The sequence below is a fragment of the Tympanuchus pallidicinctus genome, unplaced genomic scaffold, assembly GCF_026119805.1.
Source record: "Tympanuchus pallidicinctus isolate F22 unplaced genomic scaffold, pur_lepc_1.0 scaffold24, whole genome shotgun sequence".
Classification (NCBI taxonomy): Eukaryota; Metazoa; Chordata; class Aves; order Galliformes; family Phasianidae; genus Tympanuchus; species Tympanuchus pallidicinctus.
In genome coordinates this window covers 5160067-5178516 of record NW_026294741.1, presented here as the reverse complement: position 1 = coordinate 5178516, position 18450 = coordinate 5160067, and the positions used below count along the sequence as shown (strand labels likewise).

General features: G+C 51.8%; 4 protein-coding genes across 4 annotated transcripts; all 4 read left to right on the top strand.

Annotated features, from left to right (window-relative positions):
- Positions 1 to 10937: 10937 nt before the first annotated feature.
- Positions 10938 to 11945, top strand: LOC128083611 (C-C motif chemokine 3-like). The gene is made up of 3 exons (XM_052689065.1): positions 10938 to 11076; positions 11215 to 11329; positions 11450 to 11945. The coding sequence occupies exons 1-3, from the start codon at positions 11004 to 11006 to the stop codon at positions 11553 to 11555; spliced, it is 294 nt and encodes a 97-aa protein (XP_052545025.1). The 5' UTR covers positions 10938 to 11003; the 3' UTR covers positions 11556 to 11945.
- Positions 11946 to 12061: 116 nt separating this feature from the next.
- LOC128083612 (C-C motif chemokine 1-like) lies at positions 12062 to 14193 on the top strand. The gene is made up of 4 exons (XM_052689066.1): positions 12062 to 12389; positions 12423 to 13136; positions 13416 to 13533; positions 13927 to 14193. The coding sequence occupies exons 2-4, from the start codon at positions 13064 to 13066 to the stop codon at positions 14024 to 14026; spliced, it is 291 nt and encodes a 96-aa protein (XP_052545026.1). The 5' UTR covers positions 12062 to 12389; positions 12423 to 13063; the 3' UTR covers positions 14027 to 14193.
- Positions 14194 to 14295: 102 nt separating this feature from the next.
- On the top strand, positions 14296 to 15757 carry LOC128083613 (C-C motif chemokine 3-like). Its single transcript, XM_052689068.1, has 3 exons — positions 14296 to 14845; positions 15102 to 15210; positions 15374 to 15757. Exons 1-3 carry the CDS (start codon positions 14773 to 14775, stop codon positions 15465 to 15467), a joined length of 276 nt encoding a protein of 91 aa, XP_052545028.1. The 5' UTR covers positions 14296 to 14772; the 3' UTR covers positions 15468 to 15757.
- Positions 15758 to 15840: 83 nt separating this feature from the next.
- On the top strand, positions 15841 to 17318 carry LOC128083610 (C-C motif chemokine 4 homolog). Its single transcript, XM_052689064.1, is given in 4 exon segments — positions 15841 to 16563; positions 16565 to 16598; positions 16860 to 16968; positions 17116 to 17318. Coding segments are annotated over 4 exon segments (339 nt in total). The 5' UTR covers positions 15841 to 16497; the 3' UTR covers positions 17246 to 17318.
- The last annotated feature ends 1132 nt before the right edge of the window (positions 17319 to 18450 follow it).

Below are 18450 nucleotides of genomic sequence, written 5' to 3'. Positions count from 1 at the left end.
GATGGGGTGAGGAGTCACGGCCAACAGTGCTTCCAAACCACATTTGTGCAGCTGATGGTGACAAGAGGCTGGAAAGAAAGGAGTAGGGAGTTTCCCGACCTTTTATCTCTCCCCTTTTGAGCATCTTTCACCCCAAAAAGGTGCAGGGTCGTGGAGCCGAAGGAAGCACAGCCCCAAACCTACTGGACCTGGCATCGCGTTTAGAGCACTAAACAGCAGCATCGCAACGGGAATCCGCCTGCAGTGCTGCCAGGCTGATGGGATCTGGGCACGAGCCCCCCGCTGCTGACCCCCCCCCGGTGTCTGTCTGCCTGCTCTCCGGGCAGCACTCCGGCGCCGGAGTTATCAGCGCGGCCGCAAGCCAGATCTGCTGAGCGTGAGTGCCATCCCAGGAGCCAGCCGGCTATTTTTAATGCCACTAAAAAGCAGGCAATTTTTCACTTAAGCCTCCATCCCGGACTCCCATTTACTTGGACTGGAAGTGAGCTCCGACAGCCCCCAGCACAGCGGTGCTGGCATCCCATGTGTGCAGCCCCCAAACCGGGCAGCAAAGCGGACTGCTGTGTTCAGGACCTCCAGCAGCAGGGCAGTGCCTGTCCTTGGGGCTGGGAAAGGAGCCTGTCCTGTTCCTTTTCCCTTTTCCCTTTTCCCTTTTCCCTTTTCCCTTTTCCCTTTTCCCTCTTCCCTTTTCCCTTTTTTTTTTCCCTTTTCCCTTTTCCTTATTCTTTATTCTTTACTCCTCATCTACTTCATCCTTTCTTCTTTATTCCTTATGCTTTATTTCTTATTCCTTATTCTTATGCTTCGTTCTTGCTCAGCATTCCTTATTTTCTCTCTCCTCATTTTCTTTTTTCCTTACTCCTTATGCTTTATCCCTTATTCCCTAGCCCTTATTTTTCATGCCTCATTCCTTATCCATTACTGTTTATCCTCATGCTTTAATATTATTCCTTACTCCTTATTTCCTTATTTCCTTTCCCTTTGACTGATGCTTTCTGCCATTTTAAAGGCAGAAAGACCCTTATCCCCTATTCCTTAACCCTCGCTCCCTATTTTTCCACTTTTTGCTTATTCCTCATCTGTTTATTTACTTACCTCGCTCCTTATTTTGATCTCCATTATTCTGCACACAGGGAATTCAGCCCATTCTGGAGGCTGGGATTATGCTGGGTGCCATTCTCCAGCACAAAGGCCCTGTTTAAGCCAGATGGGGGCATTTCCTATAAAAACCTCATGGGATGGTCACATCGAGGAGGGGGAACACAGTCCCCAGGGCTGACCCATAGCAGGAAGACCCAGGGTTTTCTTTCCTCCACGCACCCACGGGATGCCGCTGCCACTTTGCATCTCAGCATCTCCTGATATTTCAGCATCTCCTGATGTTTCAGCACTTTCTGCTCTTTCAGGATTGAGCAGTGCTTCCTGGCAGCCCCAAGCCCTGCTCTTGGTGTGGGTTAGCTGCAGGGCAGCCCACAGGAAGGCACGGGCAGAGAGAGCATTAAGAGGAAAAGCAGTGAGTGCATTAACGCAGCGTCCAGACCCCATCGCACCAATGGCCTGCGGGGTTCATAGGTTTTCATAACACAGATTAAATACAGTGACAAGGGTTTTGTTGTTTTTTTTCCCCCTCTGTGCTGGAAAATGAAGGCTTGGAAATAAAAAAGGCGGAGATCCACCACCCCAATGCCTCACACTGCCTCATCTCCTGATGCTGTGCCCCAGGCTGGGAGCCCATTGCTTCCACTTCTCAGTGTCAGAACAGGAAGGAATAAACTTCCCCCAACCCCAATATGTAGAACCGAATGATTTTTTCCTAGGATGAGATTTTCCCATTGCACGCTTCCCTGCTGAAGGATGGGCAATAGGCACAGCACTGCAGCTGGGGGCATTGGTCTGCATTTTGCTGGGGGGAGAGGATCCCTTCTTCTTCCAAACATGAAACGGTGTGTCTAGGAGCAGGAAGCTTGCAAGATTGGCTTGTCCCAATGATCCCCCCAAACCCACATTATTCTGCATCTACAACATCAGAGCCAAGTCTACCTTCCTTCCACCTGCCAACAATTCGGAGAGCAGCAGTTTCCAACTGCCCCAAAGCAAATCTCCTCTCTAAAGCCTCCATGAGCCTGTGATCAATCCCACTTCCCATCGCTCAAGGATGCAGAGTGTCTTCAAACCCGTTTGCTCTTTGCAGCAGCCCTCGTGCCCAAAGGACAGTGCACTTTGGTGATTCCTCTAGCACCACAATCTCCATAAAGAAAAGGGTTTGGGGTTTGGGTTGGGATTCCAAGTAAACACATTCACCCTTTGAGTCCCATGGCCCCTTGTGCACATGTCACAGTGGGGGCTGACAGCTCTGGCCGATGGGGAGTGCTGAGAAAGAAATCAAGCTGGGGATTAAGCACAAGAACCCATCCCTACCGAATGACAAACACCATCAGATAGCAGCACAGCCCGTTCAGGTGGGCTGATGGGAGATAAGGAGCGGGTGCTGTCACAAGCTCTCCAGGAGGAATATTAAACCTCACCGCAGAAGGTTCGGAGGTTTATCAGCATCTTTTGATGGTAATAGATTTCTGTAATAACCTGACTTTATTACTGGAAACAATGCGAGAATGCAAAGTACCTTTGTGGAGTGTTGGAAACATTTCCCAAATTTCAGGGTGTGAGTAAATCCTATTGCAGCCCCATAACGTCCCCTCAGATTTGAGCTGACACTCCTGCCCTCGCCAGCCATAAATATGGCAAAGAATATAGGCTGACAAATAATTTAATTCCATTTCCCCTTGACCGAATCACTTTCAGTAAACAGGTTACATGCTTGACAGGTAATATTTGTACATATTTGGTGAGGAAAAACACAGCGCTGGTGTTAAAGCTGTGCCTGGCTTTCATCCTCCAGTCTGTAACAGTTAGCTTAGGGGGAAAAGAGGAGCAGGGGTCTGGAACAGAGGAGGAAAGGGTGCTCTGGAGGGTCATGAAGCAGCAAATTCTCTTCATTTTGACCCTAATCTGCTGGGAAGGTGCCACAAGGGGGATCCCCAAGGGATGCTTCATCCCACAGCATCCTCACACCTTCCTCTTCCTCCTCCTCTATGGGGCTCCTCTGCATCTGTCCTCCGCCCAGAGAGGCTGGGGGCATTTAGGGGAAGAGCTGAAAGCAAACTGCCTTCTGGGAGCACTGAGCCAAGCTCTGAGCCATCCCTATGGGGTTATTTCCTGAATTTTTGACCAAACCCACTGGATCTCAACCTTCAATCGGTGTCTCATTTCCCTCCAACCACAGTTTTGCAGCTAAGCAAAACCGAGTCCTGTTGTTCCCCACCACCAAAACCAAAGCTGGCAGCACCCCACAGCACCCCAAATCCCTGCCCCGAGCCCAGCTGCCACAAACCAGCATTGCACACATCATACTGAATTATTCCACTGCCACTTCTGCGAATTGCCAGTAAAGATTTCCTGATTGTATTCACCTGCTGTCTGGGAGCTTCCCACCCCATGGGAGAAAAAAGGAAGGGGAAAAAGGCAAAGCTGTGCCTCGTTGTGCAGATCCATCTGTTTCCCAGCTTATAAACATCATTACGCAGATACCCATCTGAGCACCAATACCTGCCCGCCACCTGCACGCGTGGCACAGCACTGCTGTGTCTCCTGCAGATAACGCTGCTATTAAATGTTCTCCTCTCCCCCAGATTTCTGGGCCCTGAAGTCAGATCTGGAGATGTCAAAAAAAAAAATTGACAAACTTGCTTGAGTTCTGCCAAGTGGTTCATCAAAGAAAATAAAAGCAGAGGAAATGGGAATGCTTTGGGTTTTGCATCACAGACAGATGCTCTGCCTTGCAATCACTTTTTCTCTTTGATGGAACCTTTGGGGATGCTGGAAATACCCTGGAATCCATGCATCCCCCTCCAAAGGGTTTCCTTTCAGCCCCTCAAAACTTATCATTTAATTAAATCCAAACCCACATGCTTTGATTAGAGCCCAAGACAGATGCATCTCTTTTTTTTTTCAAGCACTCTTATTAACAAAAAAACCCAAAGGCCGTGGGGATGGAGGTTTCCTGCTGGGTTTTAGGGCAAGCAGAGATGAAGCAGCAGCAGGTATCCATGCAATACCCAACTGGAGAGCACCTCCAGCATGGGGATAGAAATGGGAATGGGAATGGAGATGGAGGCGAAATGTGGGATCCTGCATCTGTCTTCTCTCAGAGCAGCTCTGGCTCACATATTCAGCTCTTCCCACTCAGTGTAATCCTCTTTTAATACTTTTTGTATTGCACTAAGATTCGATTATTAATTTCTCATACCAGGAATGGCCGAAAATAGCGGCCAGGACACAAACAAGTGCTTCACAACTTCTTCTGACCTCAGCTCCTTTTTTTTTTTTTCCTATCGAGATGATATTTTTTTCTTGGCTCATTTCAAGCCTGAGTTCCCCAGACGCTCAGCCCCAGATGCTCCCTGACATCTGCTAAAATCCTTCACAGCGCTGCAGGAGCCAAAAGGGGCTGGGAGCATCCGGAGCCACACACAGGGCCATTTTGGGGCTGCGGTGGGGCCAGGTGGGTGTTCTTCTCCCTGTGCTGTGCTCCCTGTGGGATGGGGCGATGCTCAGAGCAGGGCATCCTCTGGCTGAGTTTTCCATCCAGTGTAGGAAATGCATTTTAGGGTCTAGCCAAATGGATTCAGTGCTCTCCATGTGCCTTAGCAGCACGGTCCATGCAGCGGTGTGAGGCTGCAGGAGCCACTCCAATTGTCGCCTGGATGGAAAGATGCAGTTGCCCAGAATTACAGGGCAATGTGCACCAGCTCTGCTGCCTTCCCCCCTTCCCTTCCCATCCTGCTAATTTCAATTGCGAAAAAACTCCATCTGGGTAAAATATAAAGCCAGCTTTTTTCTTTTTTCTTTTTTTTTTTCTTTTTTGCATATTGAGAGTGTAGTGGATGTAAACCGTGTTATCTGGATGGCTTGCTGGCTTAGCACAGCCTCCGTTTTACCATACTAATGACTTTTTACACTCCAGGTAAAATCAGAACAAGACAAGAAGGTTTTAGAAAGCTCGTTCTGACAAATTCCTCACTGTAATTACTGGAGCAGAAAGAACTCATCAGCAGTACATGCCGTTGCTCCGGGCGCTAAAAGTCTCGAGTGGTGAATGGCCCAGATACGGCAGCCAGGCAGGTTCCCACGTAGACTGATGGCAGCATCCCGTGCTGCACGAGAAGTGATTTTATAGCCGAGTGCCTGCATCGTCCTCGTCCTCCCAGGGCAAAGCGGGTGCTGGCGTCGTTGCTGGGCTCTGGGGTTGGCAGGTCCTGCAGTGGAGTGGGCTTCACACTGCTGGGGAAGGGAGTGTAGGATGCGGGATGCTTCCAGGTTCCAGCTGCAGGTGGGAAACAGCCTTGTGTGTAGCAGCGTTCACAGCTCAAGAGATGCTCAAGGACCGTGGAAGGCATAAAACCCAGATTAAAGCCATTGGGATGCCATAGAATGTGCCACTGCTGCTCAGAATCCAGCAGGATGGAGCATGGGGATTGGCAGTAGGATGTGAAGTGAGGATGGGGCAGTGCAGTCCAATCCCAGATCAATTCCAAAACTTGGCCCAGAGCAAATGCACTGGGACTGAACCCTCTCACAGCTTGCACAAGGAGCCGCTGGATGAGGAAGGAGCTGGAAGTGTGTCTGAATCATCTGGGGGATGTAAACTTGCAGCAAAGGCACTGTTCCACAGCAGGCAGGGAACCACTCTCTCCAGGCTTTGTTGGCACCTTCCAGTCCCCATCCAACCAAGAACACTCCCATAGAGGGAAACAACCCCCAGGTGTGGAAGGGGAGTCCCAAAGCCCAGGGCTGAGCTGTCCTGCTCCTGCTGCACTCCCAGGGACGGCCAAGGAAAGGTAGTGGTTTGCAGGAGGGATGTGCCTAAGCATCCCCATCCTCACCCCTGTCCCACAGTGGCCAAGGATGAAGGAAAGGAAAAGCAGAGGGAGGGGACACCACACTGCCACACCTTGTCACTGTCACCAGGGCAGGATGGGGACCCCCTTGTGCTCTCCCAGCGCAGCAGTGGGTGACAAATCCTCAATCTTCACTCTTTCCCATGAGTTTTGGGACAGTTTCTCTCCTTGCTTTTCCAATCCTCCACCCTACTGTGTCCTGGACAGGCTTCAAGGAAGGGCCATGCTTGGGACTGCTGCAGCTCTGAGCCTTTTCTTTCCTTTTGGGGCTTCTTTTCCTTCCCCCATGCTGACTGCACCATGTGTTCCATACCAAGCCCAATGGTGCCGTGCCCCCACTGCACAGCACAGGGCTGGTGCACGCAGGGGATGGGTATCCTTGCTCTTAATCTCTCTCTATCTCCTAATTAAATATTGATGGTAGTTAAATATTCATAGAACATTTTGGCTCAGAGTTTTTATCTGTCTTCAGGCATACGTGAGGTCTTTGATGTGTTATTTTTCTGGTCACCCAGGGTCCCAGAAGCCTACAGACTTGTCAACACTCTTTTGAGGATTTTTTTCCCTTTTTCCACATGTGATGGGTAAAGAGTTTCATTTTTGATCCCCTGCTTCCTTTTACACCATATTCTCTTTCATATTGTTTTTCCCAGTGTGGAGCAGCTCTTGCACCCCCATACCCAGCATTTCCCATTGACGTTGAGCAGAGCCGTATGTCCCCAATTGGATCTCAGTATTCCACGTTGATAGCAGTGCCATGGGACACAGGGATGGGGCTGACATCCTTACACCTCCTTTATCCCCCAAAATACCCCCAAATGATTCCATTAGGGCTGGCGAGCTCCACCTTACCCCCAAAGATAAGGCCACAAAGGCACAGGGCTGGATGAGACCTACTCTGAGCATCCCATCTCCCCCAGGCCCCAAAGCCCTCGGTGGTGCCCTCCAGCTGGGTGTCACCCCTGAGCCCCAGCCAGCACCCACAGAGGGTGATGGGTGGAGGGCAGCACCGTTCCTTGAGCAGCACTGACATCTTGTGCCAAAGGGTGGAAAAACAGCAGCTGAGGCTCAGGGAGAGGATTTCCAACCCGGCAGGACAGTTTTCTCCCAAGGCCAGCACGGGCAGAAGGAAACTGTGAAACGATAACAAATAAGATGAAAAAAAAACAACCAATCAAGTTTCCCACCGCTTGTCTCCATCAGTAATGCTGCGTCCAGCACAACAATCCTTGGCTTTCACTTTCCCCTTGCAGCCACAATGTGTCCAGCTGAAGGAACAGAGGAGAGGAAGGTTTTTCCCACGGCCTTCCCAGAAAACACTTGCAGAAGCACTTAAGGGAAATTTCCCATAGCGATGATCTCCTGCAGAAGGGCAGTGCTGCACAGAGAGCAACCTGGCTGAGTTCCCCATCAATGCTGTTCTTTGTTCCCCACTGATGTCATTCTCTGTTCCCTATTGATGCTGTTCTCTGTTCCTTATTGATGCCATTCCTTGTTCCCTATCAATTCCACCCTCTGCTCTCCATCACTTTCATTCCCTGCTCCCCGTCGATGTTGTTCTCTGCCCCCCATCACCACCAACCTTGGCTCCTGCGCCTGGAGAAAATCCAGCCCAAAGAAAAAGCATTGAGATTTCTGGCAGACACCACAGGCTCTGCAATGCTGGAGGCACACAGAGAGCCCACCAAGGCCCCAGGGTGAAATTTTGGACTAATTTTAACCCCAGTTTCCCACTGCAGAGGATTTCATGAGCATCTTACTTTATCTTTTTGGTTTTTTACCACCCAGTAATGCTGCCTCTTGGCTCTCAGGCTGCTGGGAAGTGATGTGTGTGCAGCCTGCAGGTTCAGAAGTCGGAGTGCAGATAAGGAGGCAGGGAGTGTCTTTGGGTTTGGTTTTGAAAGGCCAAAGTTAGAGAGTGGGAAGATGACACTCAGCTCGAACAGCCCAGCCCTGATTGTTATCTCCAGCAGAGGAGTCTGGTGTGAAATCAACTTTCAGCCATGATGCCGGGGACCAAAGGACACAGAAATGAGTCACCAATACACAGTGGGGTTCCTGGGGCAAGCAGGGTCTTCAGCTAGCTTGAACAGGGGAACCACCAAGGACAGAGCATCCCAATGAGAAGACAACAAAGATCCTTCCCCAAGTAGTCTGGAGAGAAGCCATCATCACAGACAAAAGCTTTTTGCCTTTGTTTTAGGAGCTTTGGGTACAGCTCTGCTATGGGGTCTGAGCCTGCAGCCCACTGCAGACCCCGGGGCTGCTGTTTTGGGTGGAAAACCTTTCTTTTTGGGAATGCCCTCCCCACTATGGGAGTGAAGGACACCCACAGCCCACAGCCCAGCACTGGGAAGAGGGAATCCCCCAGCCCAGCAGCCAGCCATGCACCCCAAAATCAACAGGTGGCCCCTGCAGATTTACAGCATAGCAACCCAATTCCATTGGTTTTGCTGAGGTTTTGGTTTCTGAGCTGCCTTAACCTGATGATGTGGATGCATCCCCTCTGGTCACTCATGATTGATGTTTATGAATTTAGGACTTGGCTGTGACTTGGTGCATTCTCCCCTGGACAAGAACAACACCATCTGTTCCGTACTATTTCTAAATGGTTTCAGCTCCCAACAGCACTTGGGAACAGAAGATGAGCCCATCCCCACAGCCTCTGGGCAGGCAATGCCTTGGGGGCTGCAAGCCCACTCCCACCCCTTTGATCACCCAGGTTTCAGGATGAGGCTCCGATCCTTATGGGGTTTTCCAGCCTCAAATAGCAACCACCACTTTTTGAGGAAGATAAAGGCATGTCTGCAGGTTTGCAGCTGCTCTCCCCACACGAGTGTGGGTTGTGGCCATGGTGACTCAGAGCCACCTCTTCACTGGGACAGGCGAGGGTGGACAGGTCTCAGACCAGGTTGAATAGAAACCATCTCCTCTAACAGCAGGGGAAGTCCCAGGTGGCCACAGGGACAGCAGGGACCTTGTCAGCCCATAGGAAGGAAATAGCACAAGGGGGGGGGGTGCATTAAGTGCTTATCTCACCATCAGCCTCAGCAAGGTAATGGAAACACTGCTCTGTTCCAACCGAGACAGAGAGTTTAAAAGGAGAAGAATAAATCAAACAAATCCTTATGGCTTTATGGAAAGCAGACCCGACCTGTCAGAGTGGCTTTGATTACAGACATTATTTTGGATGGCCCAGCTGCTGCAGCCATCCTGTCCCGCAGGCACTGCACTTAGATCTCCATCCCCTGGGGTTATCGATCGAATGGAACGAGGAGCGCTGCAGCATCAATAAAACTTGGGTGAACACACTGGAAAGAGCAGTGTTGCTGAATTCTGCTCAGTGCAGGGCTGAGGTATCACCCCAATCCAGCACCAGGCTCGGGGCAGAAGAAGTCTGCAGGGATGGCAGCAGCATCCTTAGACTTTCCCTACCCAAAGCATCCCATGCGTGAGGTTTTTGACAATGGGCCTTTCCCAGTCCAGTGAAACTTCTTCATTTTCCTTATGTTTCTCTTTCTTTTCCTTAATGCAGGGAAAATACCATCACTCAGGAGTTATTTCCTGTTTGGAAACAACTTGTGCTGGAGAGGGTCCAGCAAAGCTTGTCTGAGATTTCCCCTTGGCCACATCCAGGATAATCTGTGCTACTGAAAGCAGATCCTGGGGCAACACCGTGCAATGCTGTCACCAGGGTAGGAGTGGGGGCTCCATATGGCTTGGCAGTGAGGTTTCAGACTGTCCTGCTCAGCCAGAAGACCTCAGGATGTGGGGATGAGATGGGGAAAAGGGATCCAGGGAGTGAAAACAAAGACAGGAGCCTACACCATCCCAGCACCATCTGCTTCCCTTTGCTCCCTGGGCTGGGACAAGATGGAAGTGGAGAAATTAAACCAGTGTTGGGCTAATGGTGGGATGGGACACAGAAACACAGAACATCCCTTTCCTTGCACCCTGGGATATCCTACAGTTCCCTCACTGCACCCTACACACATACACTCCATCACAGCAGTCTGGGAGATTTCTGCAGCCAAAAGCTTGAGTCTGATTTCTGGGAAATAGGTTTGGAGAAGAGAAACCAGAGGGACGCAGAAGTACGGGTGGTCCCACTATGGAGATGGCCACAGCATCCTGTGGGGATGATCACAGCCTTGACCAGTGTCCACAGACTTGAGATCTGTGCCAGCAGGGACTCGCGTCTGTGTACATCTGCCAGCATCTGGAGTTGTCTGGGCTGGGGGAGAAGGGGATTTGGCACAGCTGTAGGCAGGCAAAGACCACTGGGGAAGCCCAGTCTAATCTTTGCTATTTCCCAGCTCATCGTGGCCAAGAACATGAGCTGCTTCTCTGGCCTTGGGGATAGGAAGTGGAAACACCTGCCCAGCCTCACCCAGCCCCACAGGACTCCAAAGTCCCCTGAACTAGCAGAGGGCCATACATGTGCCTTTTGCATCTGAGCAAAGGCTATTTACTTTTTAGTAAACTTATTTTATAAATAGGCTATTTTATTTTTATTTTTATTTTTAGAAAAGAGTGTCAGGTCTGGGATTGGACATTTGCCTCCCCACTGAGACACAAATCAGTGGGATGCAAAGCATTACTGTGCTCCCATGGACTGGCAGCTTCTGCCAGCTGTGATGTATGTTGGGAGCATGCCTGGCTGTGTGGGACCCTGCTCAGCTCCAGACACTGCCCTGTCCCATGCACCCCTCCATGGCCATACAACCTGCCTAGGGATTGGGGTGCAGAGCCAAACTGGGGGAGCAACATGGCCACCAGCCCCAGTATTGCAGGAAGAAGTTTAGAAAATCCCAAGCCCCTCAGAGTCTGAGAGCAGGTTTTTCCTCCTCAAACTGTTCTGGGAGGGGAAGGATATCACCCACTCTCTGTTCTTTGGGACATGTCCAGTGACCAGGTCCTCCCCCTGTCCACGCAACTACTGACCTCATGGGAGTCAGCACTGCTGCTGCTCCATAAAAGAAGCCCAGCAGTCCATCCCAAGCAGAAGGGAGAGTGAAGCAGCCCGCAGCCCTCCTACAGCCCGACATGGCCAAGGCAGCTGGGGTGTTCTTTGTCCTCCTCCTCCTTACTGCGCTGTGCTGCCAGAGCCTGGCCCAGAGTGAGTGCGGCCACCTGCGGGACCGGGGATGGGAACACCAAGGAGAAGGGAGGGGTGCATGGGGTTTGCATCATGCAAGGAGGCCGGGATGGGAACTGGGGGCCTTCAGGCTGAGCTGAGCTCTCATTCTCCCCCCAGGAGCCCCAGCTGTGCCTGACAAGTGCTGCTTCAACTTTCATACCAGAAGGATCAAAATGGACAACATCGTTGCCTGCTATGCCACCAGCCCTCAGTGCCCACACCGAGCTGTGATGTGAGTATGCCTGCCCCCCTGGTGGTATCAGCATGGCAGTGAGTGGGTGCTGCTGGAGAATTCGCTGCCCTCGGATCTTCTGGGTTAGGAGACTTAAATCCATTTCTTCTCTCTGCACAGCTTCAAGGTGAAGAATGGCAAAGAGATCTGCACCCCAGCAGACAGGATGTGGGTGAAGAGGTACCAGCAGAGGTTCCAGGTCAGCTCCTACTCCATCCCCAGCTAGAAGAGCCACAAGAGCAGCATAGGGCCCTTGGAGGCAGCCTTATCACGGAGATGGGGAGACCAGGAGCAGTGCGAGTCCTCCCCGTCTCAGCCCTGTGCTATGCAGATGAGCAGCACTCACCTCCATGTTTTCTTTCCATTTTTCCCACTGTGAGATCCTGGAGCTCTTGGCATCACTGTGCACAGGTTTCCGTATCTCCTGCATCTCTTGCTCTTCTCCACCCTGAGACCATGGCTGGACTGGGTCTTAGGCAGGGGACAACTGCTTTGCATGTCAGTGTCACTGTGCTCCTTGGGCTTTTTGCAGTGCAGGGGTTAATAGGGAGTAGCATCACTAATGCTTCTTATACAGCACTGTAAACAGAATTAAACTCAACCTTGTGTATGCAAACATCTGGCTGTCCAAGTGTCTGGGGAGCAGAAGAGTTCCTGCTCTTGGCTTGCTTTGGGTAAGAAATGTCAGCTGTGAGAGCTGAACTCAGTAAAGGGGTGGGAAGAGATGATGTTGTGGTCACTCTTCTCAATTCCTTTTTGGAAGGATCTGGAGGTACATAGAGTCAAGCAGTGTCCACATGGGACCTGGGGAAGCCATCTGCAAAAGGGGCAAGAGCTGAGCACATCTCTGGGTGCCAAACCTGAAAAGAGGGGTCTTCCCTTGCTCTTCATCAGCCATCCCCAGACAAAATTCAACTTGAGCTGCACAGTTAGGCCCTGGTAACAACTCACATGCCAGGGTTGCCACGAGGAGATGCAATGGCCATGGCCACTGACGTGGTCACTGTGATGGGCACAGCCACCACCATGGCTGCCATGACAAACATGGCCACAATTACAGGTTTAGCCATGAAAAACATGGCCACAATTGCAGGTTTAGCCACCACTATAGGCACCATGATGGACACAGCCATCACTATGGGCAGCACTACGGGCACAGCCACCACCACCATGGGCACGATCATGAACATGGCCACCACTACAGGAAGCACCATGGGCACAGCCAAAACCATGGGCACTTGGCACACAGCCATGGGGTCTGGGGTGGGCTGGCCTGAGCTTGGGTGCAGTCAGTGCCAAACCAGTCACCTCAGCAAAAACTGCAAGAGCAGCATCACAGTCAGGATGAGTTTTGAACAGAAGCTCACTCAGGTCTTCAGTGAGCATGACTATCATCCTGTGTGGTTTGTCGGTGGCAGCAGCTGAACCCAAAATAGACTACAGGCTGCTACGCATTGCAGCAGCACAGGACTGTGCTCACCAGACTTTCCAGAAGCCCTCAAGGCTGGGTGTGAAGAGGGGCCGGAACAGCACCAGCCAGGGAGAGGAATTTCCATCCCCCAGTTGCCCTTTAGTAATAGCAACGAGTGGTTCTTCCCCTGGGGAGAGTCCAGAGCTGTCATGGAAATCCTGGACAGGGGCTATATAATGCTGAGGTACAAGCAGGTAGCACTCAGCAGCACCAAACCAGCAAGAGCTACTGGTTCCTGGAGCTGACAGCCACCCAAATTGGACATGAAGATCTACTCCTTGGCCATGATCACTCTGCTGCTCGCTGCTGTCTGGACTGAGAGCTGGGGCAAGTCCTGTAAGTACCAACACGGAGTCTTAACCCACGTCCTGCTGCAGGTTTGGGGTTGGGGATGGGGGAATAGGTTCAGCCCCTGCTTCTGCTGTGGACTTAAGGTGCCAAGGGGTCAACACTGGCTTGGAAGATGTTTGTTAATAACGCTTGTTCCTGGGGATTTCTTGTCAGAGAGGAATATGGGGGCAAACCTGCAGAGCTGGAGACATGGCAGGGATCCTCACAGTGGGGGAAGTGGCTGGGGTCAGGCATGGGACAGCACCAATCCCTTCCTCCTCTCAGTCCGCAGCTCCTACAGCTCCTGCTGCTACAAGAACATGTTCATCCAGAAGGAAATCAACACCTCGCTCATCCGCAGCTATCGGGAAACACCTCCAAACTGCTCCCGCAGAGCCATTATGTGAGTCCCTGAGGCCCCAGCCTTCATCCCCAGCCTTCCTCCCCCAACCTCCCATACCCAGTCTTTCTCCACCAACCTTCCTCCTCAGTCTTCCTTCCCATCGCACTCCTCGCCCTCAGCCACCCTGCCTGTGCTTTCGCTTCCCACTATGAATGTCCACAGTAAGCTCCTCTCAGGGTGCTCTATGCTGAGTTCTATCCACATGTTCCTCCTCCCCTCAATGCCTTATTTCAAATCTTCCAGCAGCCCCTCATTTCAGCAATAAAAATGGGAAGGAAACCAAAGTTTACAAGGGATTTGAGGCTGCTAGAACTCAGAGTTTTGGGGAATGCTAGGAATGATGCTGCAGGGTAGGGGAGGACACTCCAGCTAACCCAGCCCCTCTACCCACAGTGTGGAGCTGAAGAAGGGGAAGAAGTTCTGCGTGGACCCTGCAGAGGGCTGGTTCCAGCAGTACTTGCAGGGAAAGAAGCTGAGCAACACCTCAACATGAGCTGCTACCAACACCAGCTCTATTTCTACGTACCCTGCCATGACCTGTCAGTGCCTGTGATGTCTCATTAACTTATGGAGCCAGCTCTGCCTTGTCTCCCTCTGTCCCACTTCACACTACTGTACAGCTCTACTGAGGTTTAATAAAGCTACTTGCTCTGACCTGCACCTGTGTGGCTGTAGTGAGACATGAATCCTGCACTGGGAAAGAGAGGCCGCGTTGGGGTTTGCCTCACTGTGAGGACCTGGGAACAGCCCAGAAGGCATTAGGAAATGTGAAACCAGAATGGTGAAGGTTCTGTACGCCCTCCAACAGTGTAGACCCTGCCTGGGTGTGGGTTTAAGGGTGCTCTGCACAGCTGTTCACTCCATGCAATGTTGATTTTGGCTGATGTTGGAGAAACGTTGGGTTTGAGGGGATTCACTGCAGGGTCAGTGCAGAGCAGACAGGTGGGTTTCATGAGGAGTCAGGAGCTGGCCAGTCCCCACTGGACATTAAAGCAGAAACTGAAAGCAGCGGCCAGCAGTTCCCCTTTTGTAGCTTTATTTCTCCATTTCAGAAAAACTGCAGGAATTCTGAGATAATTTCCTACTTATTATGTACTCATCTTTTGTTCCTCGAAACCCTTCCGCACCCAGTGCCTGGGGATAAAAGTGGCAGCACAGCAGAGGCTGAGCATCGTGCAGAGCAGAGACCTGCAGCCACTCAACTCCAGCCCTGCTCACCGTGCCAACATCCTGCAGACCATGAAGGGCCCCGCAGCCATCCTGGCAGCTCTGCTCCTCCTGGCCCTCTGCTCCTCAGCTGTGGCCCATCTGGGTGAGTCAGGTCTCATTATGTACCTCTGTCTGGGTGCCCGTTCCTCCCTGGGAGCCCCATCCCCATGGATGGGACCTTCATGGTGGGCTGTGGGGGACTGCTGCCCATGCTGGGGCTCAGCCTTGGAGACGGGGACCCTAGAGGTGTCCTTGGGGGATATGACATCAGGAGGTGATTATGTGATGGGAGATCCTTGGAAAGTCCCAGGTAGGGCACCTGTGGGGTCTCACCAGGGCTTTGTTTCTCTCTCCCACAGATGACCTACCCACAACCTGCTGCTTCTCCTACGTTCCACGTCCCATCCCACGCAACGTCATTGCTTCTGCCTTCCCCACCAGCAGCAAATGCCGCCTGCCAGCAGTGATGTGAGTATCCAACCACAGCTGGGGTGGTTGTGGTGTAACACAACAGCATCATGCCACAGCTTCCAGGGTGGTTGGTAAGGGACGAGAGTGTGGCTGTGGACGTGTGTGTGCTGCCTGCAGAACCAATCATCGTGTGAACCTAACGCTGGTTTTCTCCCTGCAGCCTGGTCACCAAGAAGGGGAAGGAGGTATGTGCAAACCCTGAGGAGTCCTGGGTGCAGAAACGCCTGGAACTCTTCCAGAGCCAAGAAAACTGACCTTCTGTGCAATTATAGAATCATAAAACAGACAGATTGGAAGGGGACCTAGCAGCACACACAGCTCCAGCCCTGCTCTAGACTCTTGCACCCCTCCACCCCCCCAAGCTCAGGGTGCCCAGGGCTCATCCAAGCTGGTTTGGGCATATCTGGGGCACCCACAACTTCCCTCCTATCCATCCCACCAATGCTAAGGAAGTGAAAATACAGAGATGATTCAGAACACATCAAAATGCTTGCTAAAGAGTCAAGAGCTCTGATGCCTAAATAAAATTCCTGCAATTGAAAACGCTTTGCCTCTCTGTTGAAGCCCACCACCAAGCAGGAACAGCTCCATAGAGGCAGCCAGGTGGCAGATTTAAGGATACCCTGCACAGCTGTTCCCTTCATGTGATACTGATTTGTGTTGATGTCAGATGGCAATGGAGAAATATTGGGCTTGAGGGGATTTGAAGTTTGTTTTTCTTTCTCAGCAAAGAGCATGGAGTTAATGCTGATGGCTGCAGAAGGAGGGGTGCCTGGTGGCAATGAGGATATCAAGTGGTCAGCAAATTGCTGTCAGGGATGAAGGAAACTGAATCACGTGTGTTGGGCACTCGTCACCACATTCCCTATAACCCAGAAGAGCATGAAAGCACAGCTGCTTTTGAGCTTGTGGTGTGCAGTGAGGATGGAGCAGCCTCCGTCCACCCAACTCCCATTGGGGCTGCAGCCACGGAGCTCCACATCCCAGCCTGGCTCTCATTGCAGGGTGAGTGCAGAGCACCAGGGTTGGTGTCACGTGTGCCCCACTGGGCACTAAAACAGAATCTGAAAGCAGTGGCCCTATGGCTGGTGCTTCTCCTTTTTGCAGCTTTATTTCTGCAGGGGTTCTGAAATAATTTCCTAGTTATTATGCGTTCATATTTTTCCCTTGACACCCTGTACACTCCCAGCAGCCAGGAAATAAAAGTGGCAGTGCAGCAGGGGCTGAGCATTGTGCAGAGCAGAGCCCTTAAGCCAGCTAGCTCCAGCCCTGCTCCCTGTGCCCATGTCCCACAGCACCATGAAGGGTTCTGCAGCTGCCCTGGCTGGTCTCCTCCTGGCCCTCTGCTCCCTCAACTGTGGACTGCTTTCCTATTGGCAGTAGTGGTAAGTCATGTCTTACACTTTCCTTTTGGGGCAGGAGGCACTGCCCCTACTTGGTAGGGTTCTGGGTGCTGGAGAATCCCCATCCCCATGGATGGGTTCAGCATAGCGCTGAGCGTGGGCAATTGCCACCAATGCTGGTGTTCAGCTTTGGAGATGGGATCTTCTGGGGGATATGACATGAGCTGAGGGTAGCTGATGGCAAACCCTCAGGGAGCCCCACATACAGCATCTCACCACAGCTCTCTTTTCCTGAACCCACAGATGACATCCCCTTAAGCTGCTGCTACAGTTATGTGTCACGTCCCATTCCTTACAAGCTCATTGCCTCTGTCTATGCCACCAGCAGCTCCTGCTCCCTGCCAGCAGTGATGTGAATATCCAGCCGGGGTTTGGAGTACAACACCACGACTGTGACACACAGGTGGTCAGGAAGGGATGGCAGTGTGGTTGGGGACATGTGGCTGCTGCCATGCAGACCCAGCACCCCATTGCCCCAGTGGTGCTTTTCTCCCTGCAGTGTGGTCACCAAGAAGAAGAGGAAGATATGCACAGACCCAAAGCAATTCTGGGTGCAGGCACTCCTGGAGCTATCCAGAACAGAAAAGTTGCTCTCCCACGCCGTGAAGGAAGTGAAAACACAGAGATGATGCACAGAACATCAAATACTTGTTAAGGAATCAGGAGCTCTGATGCCTAAATAAATCCCCTTGCATTAGTAAATTAGGGATGATGTGGTTTATTTGCTATACCATCTTCAGTCCATATATTTCAATGACCTGTGAGTTGTGTCTCCAACTCCCTGTTGGAGCTCACTGGCACCCATCAAAGCCCTGTGGGCAGATGTGGGCATCCCAAACCCACCTCTGAGGGCCCCCAGCACCTCGAGGGCACTCACAGCCCCGCAGCCACTGCGCCTTGCCAGCCTCTGAACAACGGCCCTGCTGGTTGAAGCGCCACAGCGGAGTTTGCTGATGTGCCAGAGCACTGCGGGGCGCGACACCACCACTGCCACGACTCTCCTGCCTGCGCTTCCCTGCTGAGCTGCTGCTGCTTCTGCAAGAGCGAGCGATGGGAGCCCAGCCAAGGTGTCAGCACCGTGGAAGATGACACAGGCTATCGCATGGAACTGAGACAAAGGGTTTTGATAGTCCAAGCAACTTATTTGGGCATCAAAACCCCTGACTCCTTACTGGACTGCTCATCTGATTGTGACTGCTGCCCAGAGAGGCTGTGGATCACCCATCCCTGGAGGCCTTCAAAGCCGGCTTGCATGGAGCCCTGGGCAACCTGGACTGGACCTGGAGGATGGTGGCCCTGCCTGACACAGGAGGGTTGGAACTTGATGATCCTTGGTGTCCCTGCCAACCCAAGCCATCCTATGATTCTACCATTCTGTGTGTCAAACTACTGTTCCTTTAAATTGTTTTCCTTTTTATTTCAAAATAAATTTTTAATTTAACATCAATAAGCTAAATTCACTAAGTGTTCTGTTGAAGAAGGAGATCCTCTTTAAGCGCTCTGGTGCGTGAGTGCTCCTGTGCACCAAGCCCAGGGGCACAGCACGGAAGGTCAATTTTCTTGGTTCTGGAAGAGTTCCGGGTATTTCTGCACCCAGGACTCCTTGGGGCTTGCACATACTGAGGCGTCCTTCCTGCCTGCACTTTGCTGTTGCTGAACTATTTCTCATAAAGACACCCCAGCCAGGATGCCACCATCACCCCACGGGGATGTGCTGAGGTCAGGACTGGCCATGGGGAGCTGAGCCCACCCTGGGAGGTGGAAGCACCATGGGATCCCCACGGGAACTGTGACAAAGGGCTTTGAAAGTCCATATAGGAGACAGACAAAGGGG